The 19213-nt window shown below is 41.0% G+C and overlaps 1 protein-coding gene across 6 annotated transcripts in view; it reads right to left on the bottom strand.

The window, feature by feature from the left end:
• MAP3K20 (mitogen-activated protein kinase kinase kinase 20) overlaps positions 1–19213 on the bottom strand; it is a 92609-nt gene that overhangs the window by 27945 nt on the left and 45451 nt on the right. For all 6 annotated transcript variants that reach the window (XM_027461181.3, XM_027461183.3, XM_027461180.3 and 3 more), the window contains exons 9-11: positions 16250–16324; positions 10618–10724; positions 3152–3287 (exon numbers count right to left, since the gene is read on the bottom strand). In XM_027461181.3, the coding sequence (XP_027316982.1) occupies positions 3152–3287; positions 10618–10724; positions 16250–16324 (318 nt within the window). The remainder of the gene's footprint in view (positions 1–3151; positions 3288–10617; positions 10725–16249; positions 16325–19213) is intronic.

Here is a 19213-nt window from a genome sequence, read left to right as displayed (position 1 = left end):
AAAACCACTTACATTAACAAGCTGTTAAAAAAGGAGAATATCTGTCTTTTGTCCTCACAGGTTTTCCCTATGTATGTAGGCTTTCTGTTTGTGTTGTGGTGACAAAAGTTAGTGGTCAGTGTTTAAGAAATGAAAGTAAATTAAAATGTTGGAGAGATACGGAACACTAAATATTCTTTTTGTTTCCTATGGCTGTCTATGTGATGGAAGAATCTCCAACTAAGGCTCCAGACACCTGGCTGTACAGGAAAAAATGACCACACAATCACCAAAACACTACTCAGATCAAGAACACCAAAGGCTCCTACTAATATAGGGAAGGGTCACTTAAAAAACAAGAACTAGCCACAGAAATGAGATGCCCACCACACATGATTTAGTGCCAGGCAGTTCTTTCATCTGCTACTGAAGTTTTAGTACTTTTATATCCATGAAACTGCATCCCTTGACACATGGGAAGAACCCTCTACAAAAATCAATAAAGCTGCGAAACAGCTTTCCTCTAAAACACATTTCTCAGACAGTGTTTGTGCAACGCTCAGCAATGGGGTAAGCTGTTAGTGGGCCACAGTTGCGGCTCATTTTTCTAGCTTAATGCCTCTCTTCCTCCACATTTTGCCACCTTTTGTTATATGGAAAGTTTAGGATTTATTTGTGCCAAGACCTGCCTTTGGTATCATATTACATATAGTGACCATCTCAAGGAGACTTTTACAGATGACTGGGATCCCCAATCTCTATACAAGTCACTGTTCTTAAATTATCAATTGCAGGTGCGTGGCACCACAAGTGAGTATTTAGTATTTATATTCATGTCTTGCTTATTGTCTTTCTCTAAATATAAGATTTGGCTTAGCTACATACCCTCCCTTCTTAAAGTCAGGTCCTCTTTCAAAAGAAGTCTCCCATGTCACTACAGCTGTGGCTATATTTTACTCCTCCACAAGGCTCCAGATTCCCTTGCGCAAGAGGCTCTTGGACATCTGCACAGAGGGAATTTCAGGGATCAGACTCAAAGGTGTCTGACACATAAGACACAGCAGAAACAGAGTCAAAACAAAAGCAGGGACAAACACTGTCACAGAAACGTTTCTGAGGAATGGTCTCATCCCTCTCTCATGTTGATGTGTGTAAAGCTATGTTTTATTCTTTAGAGTAGGAGTAGCCTGCTACTGAGAGCCACCTACCATGTGGGATGGCAGGATGAAACTTCTATACTAACTCTAAAACACTGGAGAATCAAGTGGCAGGGACAGCTTCCCCGTTCTCCTTTCACGTGGTTTGAGTTTCTCCTCCTGCACACCACTTCAACAGTATCTGCTGGCCTCTGCCCTTTGCTTCAGAGCAAAACAAAGAAGTGACTGCAGAATGTACAGCAGGGATGACAGTACCATCTGAGACACAAATGGGCCTAGTGTTGGCTAAGAACCAGGTATAAGCTTAGTGGGCACCCTAAGCTGTTACTAGCTCCAGATTTCCATGTCTTTACTACTGTTGTTACAGCCAGGGTAGCTTAAAATCAAGCAGTGCACCTCCCTGCTGCAATCATATGGCTTGGCATTACTGAGCAGACATACCCTGAACCAAGGGATGGATGGAGGGAGACACCTGACTCCAAGGATTACAACTTGCAAGGAGAATGCCCAGGGATATTTTCCAAAGGATTTACAGCTATGAATTTAAGAGAGTTGTATTTGTAACCAGTGCCTTGTAGAACTTCATTTGTTCTGAAGAAACAAATCCTACTAGAACAAGCCAATTTTCACCAAAGTCAAATTTTTCCAAGAAAAGGGCTTTTTTTTTTTTTTTTTTAATTTCTTAAAGCTGTTCCGTGTAACAGTTCATTAAAGATCTACGGAAAAGAAAAACAAACCTGTCTTTTTCTGTTATAGGAAATTGCACTTAAATGCAATAGGAGAGTTGTGTTAATGTTATGCAGAAAGACGGTTCATGCTTAGTGAAATAGGCCTTAGCACAATGCTTTATTCAGCAATACCAGCTACAAGTGAAAAGTAGAAGTCATAGGCAAATACAGCATAAAAAAACACCCTAGGGTCTTGCTCGTGAAAAGCTTTGCTCGTTAAGGCCGTGTCTCATGCTGTGTGCAAGACAGACGATGGTCTACAGCTCAGTTACTAGAAGTATGCAAGCATTAAAGCAGACATACAGATATCTACTAGGAACACATAGTATCTGCACATATGAAAACATTTACTCTTCATCATTTCATTACACGGTCACAGCTGGAACATGAATGCAACTTCATTCAAAAAACAGGAATAAGCCATGCCTTAAAAATAAGTTGTATGTAAATGGCTCTGGCTAGAATCAATGTTATAAGTAGGATAAAATTGTGGAGAAGTAAATCATATGCTACTGCAAACTCAATTTCGTATTTGTTTTGGCTAGTACTTTAAAGACAAGTGGGTAATTGTGGTATTTTTCTTAACAATTCTGTCATAGTATGTGTAGTCAGGCACTAACCCTGTAGTGCTCTTTCTGCCAATCTGTCATCATGAATATCATACTTCAATAAGAAATTTGTGATAACCCAAATAAGTTTTTTGTTCAATTTATTAATAGAAATGCAGTGGTTCTAATAGCTAACAAATGGCCAGTACAAGTACATTAACTGTAATTATGAACAAAGCCCTAAATTAACACCTCAAACGTTGACCTGCTTTTCATGGCATGGAAATTTGCCTCTTCTCATAGCAAAAGGAGAGACTATAAAGATCTAGATAGGTTTCTCAAGTTTTCTTCTCTAAGAAACAAATTTTACTCCTAAGACCAATCCTGCATCCATTTAAAGTCAACAGCTTTCTAGTTCAAAATGACTTTATTGAATGCAATCAACTTTTAAAGCTAAGAAGTGTAATTAAATCAATGGAAAACTACTCAAGGACCCATGGAACAAAATAAACTACAGAAAGTATCTGATATCTAATGTATTAGATCATTAAATATATAGATATATAGATATATAGATATATATAGTTATTTGCAGTGATGTTATAAGACTTTAATTGGTTCAATGCAACAAATAAAGAAAATGGGGGCACTATTTCCAAGGTGTGTCCTGAGATTTGCATAGACAAAGTTCCAAATGCTTTCTGAAGTAAGATGAAAGGTTGAATTATTGTCTACTTACAGGAGTATTGGACTGTTCGGTTAACTTCTGCTCCCACATCTTCAAACGTCGCTCCCGTTCCTTTAGTTCCTGCTCTTTAAAGCTCAGATCACGCTCCAGTTTCTTTAGTCTCTCTAAGGTTGCTTCAATTTCACATCTGCACAGAGACAATTTGTTATGTCTTGTCTTTTCCTGACAGATATAAATTGTTCATAATTCCCACCTGAATGTTAATTAAATGTGAAAGACTAAAAAGTACAATACTAACTCAGGCAGTTCATTTAATTACCAAATGCAAAGCCTTTCAAAGCTTTAAGAACAACTGACAATGTTTATACTTTAGAATAACCACAATACCTTCAACTGAAGAAAATAAAATTTAAAAGGGTGTAGGAATGCCATCTAATAACACAATTCAAAAAACTAAAATGGCATTTTCTTACCCAAACATTGTGAAATATATTATCCCTAAAGAATCTGCATTAAGTAGTAATAATGGAACAACCATTAGCAATACAATCCAAGTAGTCTAGAGAAGACAGTTTGCCTGGGTTTATAATGTGGCCATAAAATTTATTTGGACTCATGTTCATCATACACCTAAACACTATTTCAGTATTTTTGCCGCTAACTTTTCTGTTTCTCTAGGTTAAGATGTAAGAGTACACACACATGAGGAACAATATAAAGTATGATATGACCCAGACCTGAAAATGTTTATGAGCTTCTCAAGTTAGGAACAATTAATAAAAGGATTTGATTTACTTTTTTTCTGCTTTTCACCATACATGCAGAGGTGTGAAAAACAAGGCAGACAGGAAGCAAAGGCTGTGCTCTAAGGACCTTAGATATAGAATCATAGAATCATAGAATATCCTGAGTTGGAAGGGACCCTTAAGGATCATCAAGTCCAACTCTTGACACCGCACAGGTCTACCCAAAAGTTCAGACCATGTGACTAAGTGCACAGTCCAATCTCTTCTTAAATTCAGACAGGCTCGGTGCAGTGACCACTTCCCTGGGGAGCCTGTTCTCTCTTGGGTTACACTTCACATATTTTGTCCCATAAAGAAGTGATTTCCTTTGACATTCTTTCTAATGAACAGTATCTTTTAAACAAATGAACTGAACTGCTCCTGGAAAAGAGTTTAACAAAAGCTTTGCACTACAAAGGCATGGGTGTGTACTACAACATAGAGAAAAATAACTCCCTCAGTAAATTCAGCTACATTTTGCTTGTGTAATAACCAAAGAAAATCTTCCAGTTTGTATCACAGACTTTATTTGCATGGAAGTTATTAGCAAAAAGCTTTTGTGACTTGTTTGGTAGACTGCACGCTGCCTGCCACCTGTATCCTGACTGTTACTTCAACTATTTCCCATTCACATTATGAGAATAATTCATCACACTGTTTTCATTTTGCTCCTATAGAGAGAGCTCCTAAAGAGACAGATCCTGAAGAGAGCTCTTAAGATAGCTATTGAGACTAAGCAGTGTCAACTACATCTGTTCAAACTTTCTCAACATTTTCTCTTTGTAAACACACTGCAAAAAGTCTGTTCCTTATGATGTTTACAGACAGAAAATAAAACTACTATTGACACAGTAGTTATCATTTCTATTTGGGGAAAAAATGTGTGTATTTTTCCTGTAAATACCCTGTTCTATCATGGAATTATTTAGCTGTTTTCCACTAGCAATCTAAAAGAGTTCCGGTTCTTAATGTGGGAAAGCATATACCCAAAATGCCTATTTAAATAAATAAAAGAATGTAAATAACCAAAATCTTACATATGTCCTACTTCAGTAAGACATCTCTGTCACACAGCAGTGCAGTGAAAAGATTCAAGAGTGGGAATAACTAGCAAACTACTGCAAACTCTACCACCACGCTTAATTCTACTGCAAAAATCAGCCGCCTGGGGCAAGGGCATTTATCCCACTTAAATCATGCTGAGTGAGCTGTTCAGTGTGGTGGTCAGAACAAATGTCCTTTGCAATTATTATGCTTCAGATTTCAAGAAAAAATCTCAGTCATGTTTAGGCATGCAAAGGTCAAGGCTGATCTTTGTGCTAGGTAGAAAATAGTCACACATCTTAATAAACAACAAATTCAACTTTTGTTTTAAAATGTCTAGAACATATTGCAAACAATGTTTGACAGATGTACAGATGCATACATTTGGTAGAACTCTGACTAAATCTTGTGACTCTTTAAAGGAACAAAACTGAAAAGCATTGAACAGAAGGTCAAAAAGGGACTCCTCTCCCAACATTCATTTCCATGTCATCAAACCCTCCTGCCCAGTGCAACATGAACTATGCAAACTGCTGTGGGAACTACACAGCAATTGGAGGATAGCTGCACACTGCTTTCCTTAGTTGGTCTCTCCACATCACTTCTACTTATATGCAACTCTATAATTTTTAAAATATGTAAATTAAGGTTCTCTTTTAAATAACAATCCCTACTAGCAATGTCCTGGTAACAATAGCTTTCTATATGTCAAAAGTCTATTTTGTGCTGTAATTACCTCTCTTCATTAGACAGAAACTTCTCTTATAATAAAAGGTCAGTCTGCAAAAACAGTTGCATTCTGAAAAATAATTCCACTGGATAATAAAACTGTGTAATTAAAGAGAAAGCTACCGTACATTGCCCAGTTAATGAGTCTTCATAAATGAAGCAGCTTGAAACATTATACATTGTAGGGCACATGTATTTGTTCACGTCTGTAGCTCTGCAGTTCGAGCTTGCTTGCTATCTAGAATAATCTCATTCTGTGACACTGAATAATGTGTATTCTATTGCTAGAAACTATAATGATAAACACTCACAGATTAAAAACAATGGTATTTGTTTGTATGTCTTGAATTGCTACTGATACACTATGTAAGTATCACAGACTGCTTTAATCATTAGAACAGTCATTTGTAGGGCGAGGATGGAAGGAAAAATGCAGTTAGTATATATGACTAAATGCAGACAAATGTGATCTCTCACTGAATTGGAACATCATTACTTCAATAGTCATTTTTTCCTACCATAATAAAAGCGACTTGAGAAAGAGCTCTAAAGAGATTACAGAATATGAACATAAACATAAGGCAAATCTGCGCAACTTAGTTGTAAGGCAGTACCCCTTTTTGATTAATAATAAAGATGTTAAGGGTAAGGGTTAGGAAATAAGATACTGGATATTTTAAGGAAAAAATAGAACAGGCACATTAAAACACATTGTTACTATAAACATTGATATCAGTAAATGCTGCTAATAAGACCACGTTAAAGGTAAGATATATGACATTTTGACCCATCACCTCTGCCAGTTGTGGATGGATTCAATGCATTCTGTTTTCATGCCAGCCAGTTAGAGAACATGGAAGAGACTGTCTACTCAGCATTGGATATGCATTTTTTGTGCTACTATATACAAAAAGAACCTTGCTTTTTTTTTTTTTTTTTTTTTTGACACTGAGGTCAAACTGACAGGCCTATAGTTCCCCGGGTCTACCCTCCGGCTCTTCTTGTAGATGGGCATCACATTTGCTAGCTGCCAGTCGACTGGGACCTCCCCTGATAGCCAGGACTGTTGATAAGTGATGGTAAGTGGCTTGGCCAACTCCTCTGCCAGTTCTCTCAGTACCCTCGGGTGGATCACATCCGGCCCCATCGACTTGCATACATCCAAGTGCCGTAGCAGGTCACCAACCATTTCCTCATGTATAGTGAGGGCCACATTCTGCTCCCCATCCCCTCCCACCAGTTCAGGGTACTGGCTATCCAGACAGCAACTGGTTTTGCCACTAAAGAAAGACTGAGTGGAAAGAAGGCACTGAGCACCTCCACCTTTCCCTCATCTTTTGTAACTAAGTTCCCTCTCGCATCCAGTAAAGGCTGGAGATTCTCCTTAGACCTCCATTTAGCATTGATGTATTTGTAAAAACATTTTTTGTTGTCTTTGACAGCAGTAGCCAGACTGAGCTCTAGATGAGCTTTGGCCTTTCTAATTTTGTCCCTGCACTCCCTCGCAACATCCTTATAGTCCTCCCGAGTGGCCCACCCTCTTCTCCGAAAAATTGTAAACCCTCTTTTTTCTCCTAAGCTCAAGCCACAATTCTCTGTTCAGCCAGGCCGGTCTTCTTCCCTGCCGGCTCATCTTTGGGCACGTGGGGACAGACCGCTCCCGTGCCATTAAGATTTCCTTCTTGAAGAGCCCCCAGCCTTCCTGGACTCCTCTGCCCTTCAGAACCGCCTCCCAAGGGACTCTACCAACCAGTGTCCTGAACAGTCCAAAGTCAGCCCTCCGGAAGTCCAGTACAGTGGTTTTACTGGTCCCCTTCCTGGCTTCTCCAAGAATGGAGAACTCTACCATTTCATGGTCACTCTGCCCAAGACAGTTTCCAGCCACCACATCTCCCACCAGTCCTTCTCTGTTTGTGAAGAGAAGGTCTAGCGGGGCACCTCCCCTGGTAGGCTCACTGACCAGCTGTGTCAGGAAGCTATCTTCCACGTTCTCCAGAAACCTCCTAGACTGCTTTCTCTGGGCTGTGTTGTGCTTCCGGGATATATCTGGGAAGTTGAAGTCCCCCACAAGAACAAGTGCTGACGATTTCGCAACTTCGTCAGCTGCCCGTAGGACTCCTCATCAGTCTCCTCATCCTGGTTCGGCGGTCTATAACAGACCCTCACCAGGATGCTTGCCTTGTTGGCCTTCCCGCTGATCCTAACCCATAGGGACTCACCCTTATCATTCCCAGCCTCAAGTTCCACAACATCAAAACTCTCTCTGATATAGAGCCACACCACCACCCCTTCTGTGCTGCCTGTCCCTTCTGAAGAGCCTATAGCCAGACATTGCAGCACTCCAGTCATGAGAGTGGTCCCACCACGTTTCTGTGATGGCAACCAAGTCGTAGCCCTGCACCCGGAGACCTGAACTGCCGCAGTTTTGAGTGGGTCTGGGTGTGCACAGACTTCCTGGAGAGCGCTGTGCCTGGTGTACACCATTGCAGCTGAGCTAGCGCTAGACCGCCGTTAGAGGAGGTGTTCGTATGGGCGGGGGGGAGCGCTCTGCCCTCTCTGCTTGCCCTAACTGCTGCGCCCCGCCCTGCCACGCCCTAACTGCTGCACCACGCCCTAACTGCTGCACCACGCCCTGCCACGCCCTAACTGCTGCACCCTGTCCTAACTGCCGTGCCACGCCCTGTTTGCCAGTCCTGGTCACTGTGCTCCTGCTCACTCGCGCTCCCTAGGGGCAGCTTTTGAACAGCCGGGGAGGGGGCGCTGCTGGCTCCGCCCACGCTTCCTTCTCGCCTCGTTCACCTCCCTCACGAGGGCTGCCGGGTCCTGGCGGCTCCCTTGAGTGGGCTTGGTGCCGGAAAAATTAGCCCTGCCTGTCTGATCCCTTGCTCTGCTGCAGAACGCGTCTGCCCCGGAGCCAATCGCCTCGGCAAGTGGCAAAAATGTGCCAAGTTTACCTTTAACAACCTTCCATGGTAAAGAAGTTATTCCATGACTTGTCAGCCATACCTTTTGTAACAACTTAGATGCATCAAAATAGTTTTTGTAAGATGTCTCAATACTTGGGCTACTTTGCTCACACTAGAAAAAATAAATCAACTTCATGAAAAAATAGAAGTTTACCTAATGTCAGCTAGCATGGGTTTTTAATCTGCTGTATCGGTGAGATTTCAGTAGATACTCGCTTTTGCCAAAGGAATTTGAGTACTTGTTCATCACTAAAACAAATATTTCTTTCCACAAACCCACTTCGGCAAGTTTGATTTTACTGTCTGCTTTTGCAGAATGAAGAGGTTAGCCTCCAAAACAGCACAAATAGGAATAGTAATAAATAGCAAAAAAATGGATTTTCCCTATCTGTGCAAATTTTAAAAGGGAAAATAACAGAAAACCCATGGAATACAACACTTGTCTAAGAAACCCCTCACTGGGAGATTTTTTGCATCTCCGTACAACTGAAAACGCAGTATGATGCCTGAAGCCTGCAGACAGCGGCCAAGAAACAAGCTTTTACATGCTAGGTGCCAAACCGTGAAATACGGGGGGGGGGGGGGGGGGGGGGGGGGAGTGCAAGCAGTGTGCAGCAAAAACCACGCCACGGCTGAAACCACTGAGAGCCAAGCGAGGGCTGGCTGAAGGCTAGAGGAAGCACCGACACCGCCCCACCTGGGGACGAAGCGGCGGCGGCGGGCTGGGGCTGCGGGCAGGGGCCCGGGGGCTGCGGGCCAGGCTCCGAGGTGCAAGGGGCCGAGTACCAGGGCACAAGGGGCCGGGCCCCGGGGGCGCAGCGGGCCGCAGGCGCAGGCCGGGCGGCCGCCAGCAGGTGTCGCGCTGCCGCCGCCGGTGCCGGCGGTGCGGGGGCCGCTGCCGAGTGCGGCTCGGCCCGGGCAGGATCCGTCCCAGCGCCCGGCGGCTATTTATACCGCCGCCATGTGACCGGGGAAGCGTCCCGGCTCCAGCTCACTTTTTCCACTCCCCGCAATTAAAAGTGCGCGTCTTGATTTTACTGGGAAGGCCGCGAGGGGAATTTGGGATTCGGGTTTTGTTGCGAGGCTCGTTTCCTTTCTGTCCCTTTCCTCCGGCCGCCCCCTGCTCCGGCCTTCAGGGAAGCTTCAGCTCCCAGCTCACCTGGAGAGAGGCCAAGCTTCTTAATATAGACCGCAGCGCAGTCGCCTGGTAAAAATCTTCTGCCTATGCAGATCTGTTTTCAGTTTGCTTTTCCAAACACAGGGATGTACTGTGAAGCTGCAGGCTTTCCAACTGACAAATATGCATTGGGGACATTTTTTGAAGTTTTGGCACGTATGAGAAATAGGCTGACGCTTTTACTGTAAAACTGGGTCCTGTAATACCATTTTCTCAAATCTCATCTCTATTTAGAATCACTTACGGATATAAATTGCAATCAGCAATAGGTAAAACCATATGCTCAAGCAATTTGCAAAAGCAGGCCTAGCCCGGGCATATGTTTAACTCATGGATACAAAGTCAATACAAGCGAAAGAATGCACAAAATGGCAAATCGGAAGTGAAGACAAATGGAAATTTGATTTGAAAATTTATTCTTTTATGTCTTCTATCATTTTTTAATATAAAGATATGCCTATCTGCTTTCTGTGAGAACTGCATCAAACAGTACTTATAGCTGAGTTGCTTGGCCCTCACACTGTTCACTGAGAACACGCAGCTGGTTTTAAGACGTGAATCACAAAACCATAAATAACATGATACCTAAACCAATGTAATAAACATAGTGTTCAGCTAAGTGTATTGGCTCCCAATACAAGTTTCACAGCATTCTCTGCATTCCTGAAAAACAACAAGGTAAATTACATTCTAAAAATATCTGAAGCACAAAGCAGATATTTTTCTACTGATACCTCATCAGAGTCTGATGTCCATCTGCAAAGAGTACGGACTCAGAAAACCACATCATTCCATCTTGGAAGGCAGGAAACTTACCTCCACTCTGCCTTGTTATGCAGGAATGAGTTGCACTGGTCTGGAAGGTTGCTGTCATTTGACATGGACTCCAGAATTGAAATGATCTGCTTGAAAGATGGCCTTTTCTGAGGACAAAAGAAAAGTCAGCATTTATGTTACCATGTAAAACCATTCACAAAATTTCTTCAATTTCAAATTTCAAAGTGACAGATGGCAAGCAACAGAAATTGGGATACTGCTTTCTGATACCACATCTACATGAGGACTGTAAAGTTGTAATTTTTGTTTGATTTTGCTATTGTTCTTCAAGTTGAAGAAATGGTCAGTTTGGAAAAAGTCACATAAGCCAGCAGGACTCAAGCCTCTGCTTACTCTCCTGTATCCACCAGTAAAACCTTTCGGTACTCTTTGTGGTATCAATAAAAACGTTATTAGTACTGATTTTGTTTAATAGCTATAAAGATTTTAGAATAAAAAGAAAGTTTTCAAGCTAAGAAGGAAAATACTTCCTGAAAGAGAAGGCTGGACCCATTAGCAACTGGTCATTAGACAGACAACCTTTTACAGGGACTAACCCAAACTCTTTAATGCGTGAACAAGCTATTTAGCTGCCCATCACAAATGGGTTCCTGGCTGCGACTTGCAGGGAAGGACACTTTCCAGAAAACCCTCTCACTTAGCTAACCCATGGGTAGGCGGGGAAGAAGTGAAGATCTGGGCTACACAGCAATGCTTTGGATGCCAGCAGAGCTTACACTAACAGTGCCTCAGCTGGTCCTGTGCTGGGCTCATTCACTGAACTTTCTGTCGCCAGGCTCTGCACCCAGCGCCCACCCTGCTGACTGCACAACCACCTTGACACATACAGAGAGCAGTTGCAGCTTCTCTGGATTTTCCTCTTTCCCCTTAGTCCCGAAAAAAAAGCTACTAACTAGGATAATAACTGAAAAAGCCACAGTTAAATGTGTTTCTTCAAGGAGCACTGACTCTGTTAGTCTGTTTGACAGACCCCAGACAAGGTTGAGACAAAAGGTTGAAACAAAATGTAGATACATAATAAGGGGATGATGCGCATTCTCTCTGTATCTCGCCTGTAATTATACCATTTCTGCTAAAATTACAGATGCCGCAATTAAAACGTGCATTTTAATTTGGGAGCACAAAAACAATTAGGAACAATGCTGAGGTGTCTCTCCCAGGAAGATCCAAGTGATTTCCACATTATAAAAGAAAGACAATTTCTTTATTTTAAATGTCAAACAGCATGAAAAAGTGTCAAATGCATAACAAAAAAAAAAAGACAAGCTCTCTTATATTGTAATGCTGCACTATTTGGCTGCAACTGGAGGCTTTGTCTGTCGTTTTTTGGTCCATCTCCATGATTTTAGGCAAATGGGCAGTTGGGTGAGCTACGCAGCCTTTCTTTGCAGCACCTGCCCCAGTCATTTGCTCTTGCGCAACCTAGCCTCCAGCCCATCATCTGTGGAGCAGCAACCTGGGTGCCTCAAGCCACGGGAGCCTCCCATCATGTGGCATGGGAGCAATATGCTCCCAGTGCGGAAGCCCAGCGGGGACCCCTGCCTGTGGAGCTGCACTTACAGAGAGGCTGGGGGAGGCAGCAGCAGCCCCCCTGCATGCACGATGCTGCTGGACTCACCATGGTGAGCAGACCCACTGAATGCATCCTGCAGGGGCACGACTCTCCCTGGTCAGGGAGCATGCAGCACCAGGGGGTAATGGGCACAACATTTATGACTAGTGCCAACATGGTTGGACAGGCCTGTGCAGTTTTGGAGAAGAAGGACACTCAGACAGCCCTCGTGCCCTTCCTGTTGCTACAGTTCCATCTCTTGTAACCACCTGAGTGGGTGCAAAGTGTCGAGGGGATTCCTCCCAAATGCTGAAGAAGCTGTCAGACAGAAGACTGTGGCACATGGTTTGATGAATGACCTGTTGTTATTTTGACGGTTTTCCCTCACCAGCATTTTCTTGTAGGAGGCGAATTGGAGACAGCTTTCAGGTCACCATGCAATGCCCAGTCCCCACAGAAGCCCTGGGGAACTGCTGCTGCTATATACTGTCTGACTGACTAGCTGGTGTGTAATGTACCTTTACTAAACTAATTCTATTTTCAGGGGCAGATGAAGAGCAAATATCGCTTTGTTACATAAATTACAAGATTTTATGGCTTACTTAGGTGTCCTTTACAAAATGATTCTGTGTGCGTTGCTTGCTTGTTCTCAGGATTATACTAGGAAGAAAGTATTGGGCAGAGCTCACTTCAAGTAAGCACAGTCAACACTGCCATCAGGCCTGCCTAGAATAATTGGAGTTGAGATAACAATGACAGAGAACAGCGCTTTTACTAAGGGCAGCTCAAAGCACTGATGGACTGATTTGGGAAGAGCAGCAACATGCACTCTTTGGGTCCTACGCAGAGCAGAACCAAGCTGGTATGCAGCAAATATTTACAGGCAAAGGGGCTGTTGTGTTGCTCAACTACAGCTGGAACAAGTGCACGGTCACATAGTACTGACAAAGCTCGTTGGCCTGTGTAATTTCCATCAACAGCCACCAGCTATCCTGCCAGCTTTACAGATGCCAGATACATTGGTTACAGCTTTCCCTGGAGGTGCAGCTGACAGGAAGACACAAACCTACATTACTTCGTGTTTTTGTTGGTTTCTTCCCCCAAATGAAACAAATGAAAAATTTAATAAAGCAGTCTAGGTACAGACTGATAACTTGGGTAAAACTGGCGAGAAGTGATTGTTGGGAATCCAAGCTGAGAAGCTTTCTTTAAAAAACAATCTTATTTTCAGTGGGTGGCTGCTTGGCACTTCCTAGAAAGTCAGGCATCTTAAGTGGTTCCTTACAAGAGACTCTCAAAATATCAAGGCATGAGTTGCCTTTGAAAATTGTTTCCCTTCATATCTATGATGTCTCATGCAAAAATTTTTAATGTATTCCCCTTTAGAAATAATTCTGGCTAACGTTTTCACTATTGCCTTCCACTCAGTATTTCTTACTAAACAGGTCTGCATAAAACCAAGATACTTAATACATATGGCTTTTCTTTCTTTCTGCTTCTCTATTCACAGATTTGAGTTCCATTAAAATATTCAATAATTTATAATCATCTTTGATGTTAAAGTGGGGATAAACGGAAGGAACAGATGAAATCAAAAAGAAAGATGCAGTCACCTGTGTTTCCAAAGCAGGAATCCCTAGTAAACGAAGGCATTAGTTATAAGCAACCTTATTTGTACAATTTTCTAATACCCTAGCAAAAGTAGCTTGTTTGGTAGGGATTTTAATATTTGGGTAGTTAAGATACTTGTTACCACAGAGACTGTTCTTTAATTACTACTGACTTAAAGTAATTAGTAATTAGCATTTTAGTAAAAAGCTTTGAACCCATACAGGACTGTTTAACTAGCATGGTTTAAACTGAATGAAGACTACCAACACACGTCACCTGTAGCAGTGTACTATGGACATCTTCCAGGCATGAACAAATTCTAATAAATTCAAAGCACAGTTAATAACTGTGTTCTTTCCCATGAGGGATTTATGGCGTGAGCAGTATCTGATACTCCGGCTGCTTTGCAGCAACGGTCCAGGTGTACCTCCTTATGCCCACAGTAAATGCACATCCCCCTTTTCTCAGGGGTAAGTCACCTATAGATACCTGAGGCTTTCTGTGGGCTAGATGTATGTACACAAGCAATTGCTTTTGAGCAGTTGACATCCTTGAACTCACCCTTGCTTGATCTTCAGTAACTTGTTCACGTATCTACTATCCATTTTTCTGAAGCCAATCCTGGCCAAAGGGAAAGTTGCACAGTGCAGTATTTCAGAGGAGTGTGCTCCATCTTTTGGCTCAAGCAGGCCACACAGCCTTTTTATCAAGGCATTTTGAGAGCTGTAAGTAGTGATCCTTACCCAACATGTGACTGAGTATGTCAGTCACATGCCCAAAATGTGACCAGAGATTACTCCATTTCATTCATGTGAATGAAGCATTTATAATTGCTTAACAAAAGAGAAGCTGAGTGAAAAATGTAGCAAAGAGCAGACTGTCAGAAAAAAATCAGCTAACCCGACATTTACTCTTTACACACATCAGAGAGATCTGGGAACAACACCCTCAGAAACTCGGGCCAAACCCAAGTTAACTGCTCAGGCATCCCTGTTTTACAATGTGCAGATCCCTCCCTCTCCTGGAAATACAGCAACAGCATTCTGGAGTCTCACATATCTGGCTGGAGTGATCGAAAGAGTGAGCTGGTCTAGTATGTGCAGTTCAGTCTGCGGCCTTTGGTAGGGAAGCTGATGCTTGGTGGTAGTTATTAGTAAGACATGTAGTTACCACTTGGAAGGGCTCTTCACTAATTACTGACTTAGAACTTAAACAGTCCCCTTAACAGATGCAAAGATTCAAAGCATTTTTTCTTCTCCCCTTTGTGGAGAGGAGAAAGAGGGCGATATTAAGGGAACACCATTTAAATAGGCATTCATGTGGACAATAAGTTGCTGATCAATCTCAGGCTTCCAGATCCATTCTATAGGAAAGTAACTCCTTGCTTCAAGGCAAAAAAAAAAAAAAAAAAAAAAAAAAAAGGGAAATCTCCTTTCTTGCACTGCTTTCCTATGACTACTCTCCAGTGATAACATGTTCTGGCTTTAGAGCACCTAAGTGCTGTAATTTATTTTGGTATAAATCTTGCTGGTTCTGAAGTAGTAGTTAACTTTCTTCAGAGTTTAAATGAACAGAGTTCTTCCTGTTGCCTTGACCTGAGAAAAAGAGCATAGTTTCTTATCCTTCCCTCTCTTAACTACCTTCATAGGCAAAGGAAATACCTGATAATATTTGGTAACAAAACTGTTATGTACCCAGGTTCTTTCCAGCCTGTTCATGCATAATAGAATGGTAGCAGAATCAATTTAAGGAAGGTAATCATCACGATCTACAAAAGCTTTTACTGAGTAAATACTCTTTAATTTCTCTTTTAGTTTATTCTTACAGGGGCAGGTTAAGCATTATATTACCGTACTTCTATTATTATAATACTACAGCATAATCATTATAAAACTGAATTCAAAATCTTAAGGGAAAAGACTAGGAAATTTTTAATACTAAATTAGAAGAGTTGTTGCCGTTCCTGTCCATATTCCATGGATTAACTTATTCTTTATACACTTCCAGCACAAGAAAGACATCAAAACTGGAACTTGAAATAGTTATTGCACATGTAATGCTCATGTATATCCAAGAAAAATTGACTATTGAAAAAAATAGAAAATAATTCTTCACTTGATAAAAAAATGGTGGCATTCTTGCCATCTCACCCTATTTACAATGCCTGTCTTTAGTAGTTAGGTAATTTAGTAAAATTAAGAACTCTTAGCTAAAAGGAAAAGAGAAACATTTAGGTACAAATATATCAGAATATTATATATATATATATATATATATATATATATATATATATATATATAAAAGACAGCCCAAGCTATTTTTTTGTGAAGAAATGGGTGTACCAACATGGCAACAACTATTGTAGCTCAGACTTGTCCTCCAAAGAAAGATTTGCTAACATACATAGCAAAACAAGCAGTGGATGATGTTAGACACAAATTAAACTACCTTTGAATCAGCTTCCCAACACTGATGCATCAGTTCTGCAAAACTTCTGGGACAACTGCTTGGAATGGTTAATCTCTAATGGAGATAAGAAAAAAGACCAGTAATTAGAAACATTTCCCTTTAAGGTGCTAATAATACATTTTCTGTAGGAGCAAAGCAGTTAAAACGAGTAAAACACACTCCTCTTTCATTTTAAACACAATATAAAAACTGATGATTGACGTTAAAAAAAAAAAAAAAAAAAGAAAAAGACCAACACCAGTAAGACATACAATTAATTAGTAGACTTATAAAGAAGGAATGGAACAAATATACCAGTGGAGTTGCTCAAAAAAACTAGGAGACAAGGAAGTAAAAATGAGGCAAACAGATATTAGTACTAAAATATAACAGTCTGTAGAGATAACTACTGCACTGCATTGTCTTACAAGATGCTTGTCAAGATAGGTATAATGTACAGGCTGGCTTAATTCCTTTCTCCCACACTGATGTATAACACCATAATCAGTTTTGATATACCAAGTGGCAGAAATATAGAGTACGCTGAGTTAAAAAGAGTTAAGTGAAGCTCTACATGACACAAGAGATGTTTCATGAGCCTGTGGTCAGAACAATTAGTGAGGACATGCAGATCTCAGAGAACACTCACAGAGCACAGTGAACTCATATAAATATTTTCTGATAACTGAAGACAAAGAGTTGCTGGTTATAGCCAGGACAACTGACTACACAGAATTAGAAGCTGGTTTGGTTTCCTTTGCTGAGTTTTAATCTGTGAAAAAAAATTCTTTCACAGTCTTAAATGACATTTAGTTTAAAAAATCTGTCCCCAGATTGGAAAGCCTAAAAGCAAATCTGTGTATTCGTGTATATATTCATGAATACAAGCCTCTCCAGTTGCTTATATGTTACACATATAAGGAGATCCCTTCTGCTCTCGATAAGGCAGCTAATTGACTTCAGATGTTTCATACTGAAGTAAAGAAATATTTAGATAGAAAAAACAGTTCCTCAGTGCAAATTAGTCCAAATATGAGGAATCAAGATAGTAAAAGGTTTCCTTGTCCTGTAGCAGGTAAGAAAGATATTACAGTCCTGTTTAGACCAACCTGCCAGGAAGACCCTTTGATCTGTCCTACTCTGACATTTCGTATGTAAACCAGAGCAAGTTGTGTCAAATTTTGCACCATTATGTGACTCCAACATGATCTGCAAAGCCTTACAAACCACAGCAGCCGAAGTAAGAGTTAACAAGTTCTGCTGCACAAGCATGTAAATACTATGAAAACTCGAAACAGGAGATAGAGTCTGGGCACTGCAGAAGTATGATTATTTTAATAATGTAATACCTTAAGGTGCAAAGCTTTCCATGCAAGAAATACACAGAAATTTGTACAATGCATAAACAAATTGTACTGCTGCTTGATTTTTGGTTGAGTCATTAACCTAAAAATACACTGGCTAGTCTTGCTACAGTATTTGTCTGTAACCCTCACTGTTCCAGGAGGTGGAAAATAAGTTGCAATCATCATTTACATGTGTCTCCCTTGGGCAGAGTTTTATGTAGTAGTGTAGAAGTAGCAAGTTCCAAAAGTACCAGATAATAATAAAGATGACACTTCTCATTAGCAGTTTATGAGATCATAGCTAGCATAATCTGAACTCCCATGTTTTTCTTTTCTGGGTTAAAAAATATATATAATTATATAGAAACTCTAGCAGAATAAAAATCACACTGTGAAATAATGTGGAGTGTCAAAAGAGATCCATATAGAGTCGTTAAAATCCGCTTTGTTTGCTGGGCTCCAGATTTGCAAAGTGGGATTTTCAACCTCAGCAATTATGTTTTGGCCTCAATCCCACACTGTTTTTAACAAGAGACTTAGAGTGTAAAGAATGAAGGCCTGGCTCAACAGTGACTCAATTCTGTTGTGAACTGGACTCATGAAAGCCCATTAATGTCAATAGATGGAACTGAGAACAGAACCCGGTCCTCATACTTGCTTTGGGACATAGAAACTGGGGAATAAAAATACAAGCATAATGTATGCCAACTCTTACAAGGCTTATGCAGGGCATGGTCCCTAAGTCACAGGCAAAGAAAATAATAACAATATAAGCAAGTGTTCACGTTTTCAAAGCTTCCTGGAACAATTACAAAGAAGATGGTACCAACTGGCTAGTGGTACCTGGCAGATATACTGCTGGCTTTGAAAATTTCAACCCTTAGATTTCTCCAGCCATGAGTGTAATAGCTGTCACGTCCACATTTTTCTCATACTATATTTTACACAGTTCCTCACTCTGGAAAACTGTAGAGAAATGTGTGCCATCTTTCACTATATGACTGAATCTCTTTACAACATTCCCAATGCCACTATGTGTCCCTTCCATAAACCTGTACATTTAGAGTAGAATGTAGTACTGTTGATGGAAGTCTTAATGGTTCCACCTTCTTCAAACTGATAGATGAGGCTCTTCCTAAACTAATAGAAAGAGTCTTACTGTGCCTCCTGCTCTGCTACACACTGTAGATGACCACGGTCATAATCTTCAGACTGTTAATGTAGCATTTCCAACTAATGAGTATATCACAGTATCACTCACTGGAATTAATCTCAAGCAGAAGAAAAAAAAGAGACAAAAAAAAACACCAACAAAAAATATTAAACTAAGAGGAGGAAACCTAACTCTACTGTTTAACTCTGAAGCATTTTGAGAAACAGTTTATGTAGAATAATAGAAATCTGTATTGTACAGGCACTGCCTCACCATTGTAATGTTTCCCAAGCTTCCGCTGTGTCTAGATAGAGGAGGTTTCATCTTTGTGGAGGATTTCCATGCTTGTCTGTGTGTGGTACAGTCACAACTTTAAATGTTTTTTAAATGTAGTTACTGTCTTTGATATCAAGGGACTATGTGTTCAGATATACGCTCACATGTCCAACTAACTGAAAGCCTCAA

The sequence above is a fragment of the Anas platyrhynchos genome, chromosome 7, assembly GCF_047663525.1.
Source record: "Anas platyrhynchos isolate ZD024472 breed Pekin duck chromosome 7, IASCAAS_PekinDuck_T2T, whole genome shotgun sequence".
NCBI lineage: Eukaryota > Metazoa > Chordata > Aves > Anseriformes > Anatidae > Anas > Anas platyrhynchos.
The sequence above is the reverse complement of the archived record's forward strand: the minus strand, read 5'-3'. Positions and strand labels throughout refer to the sequence as shown.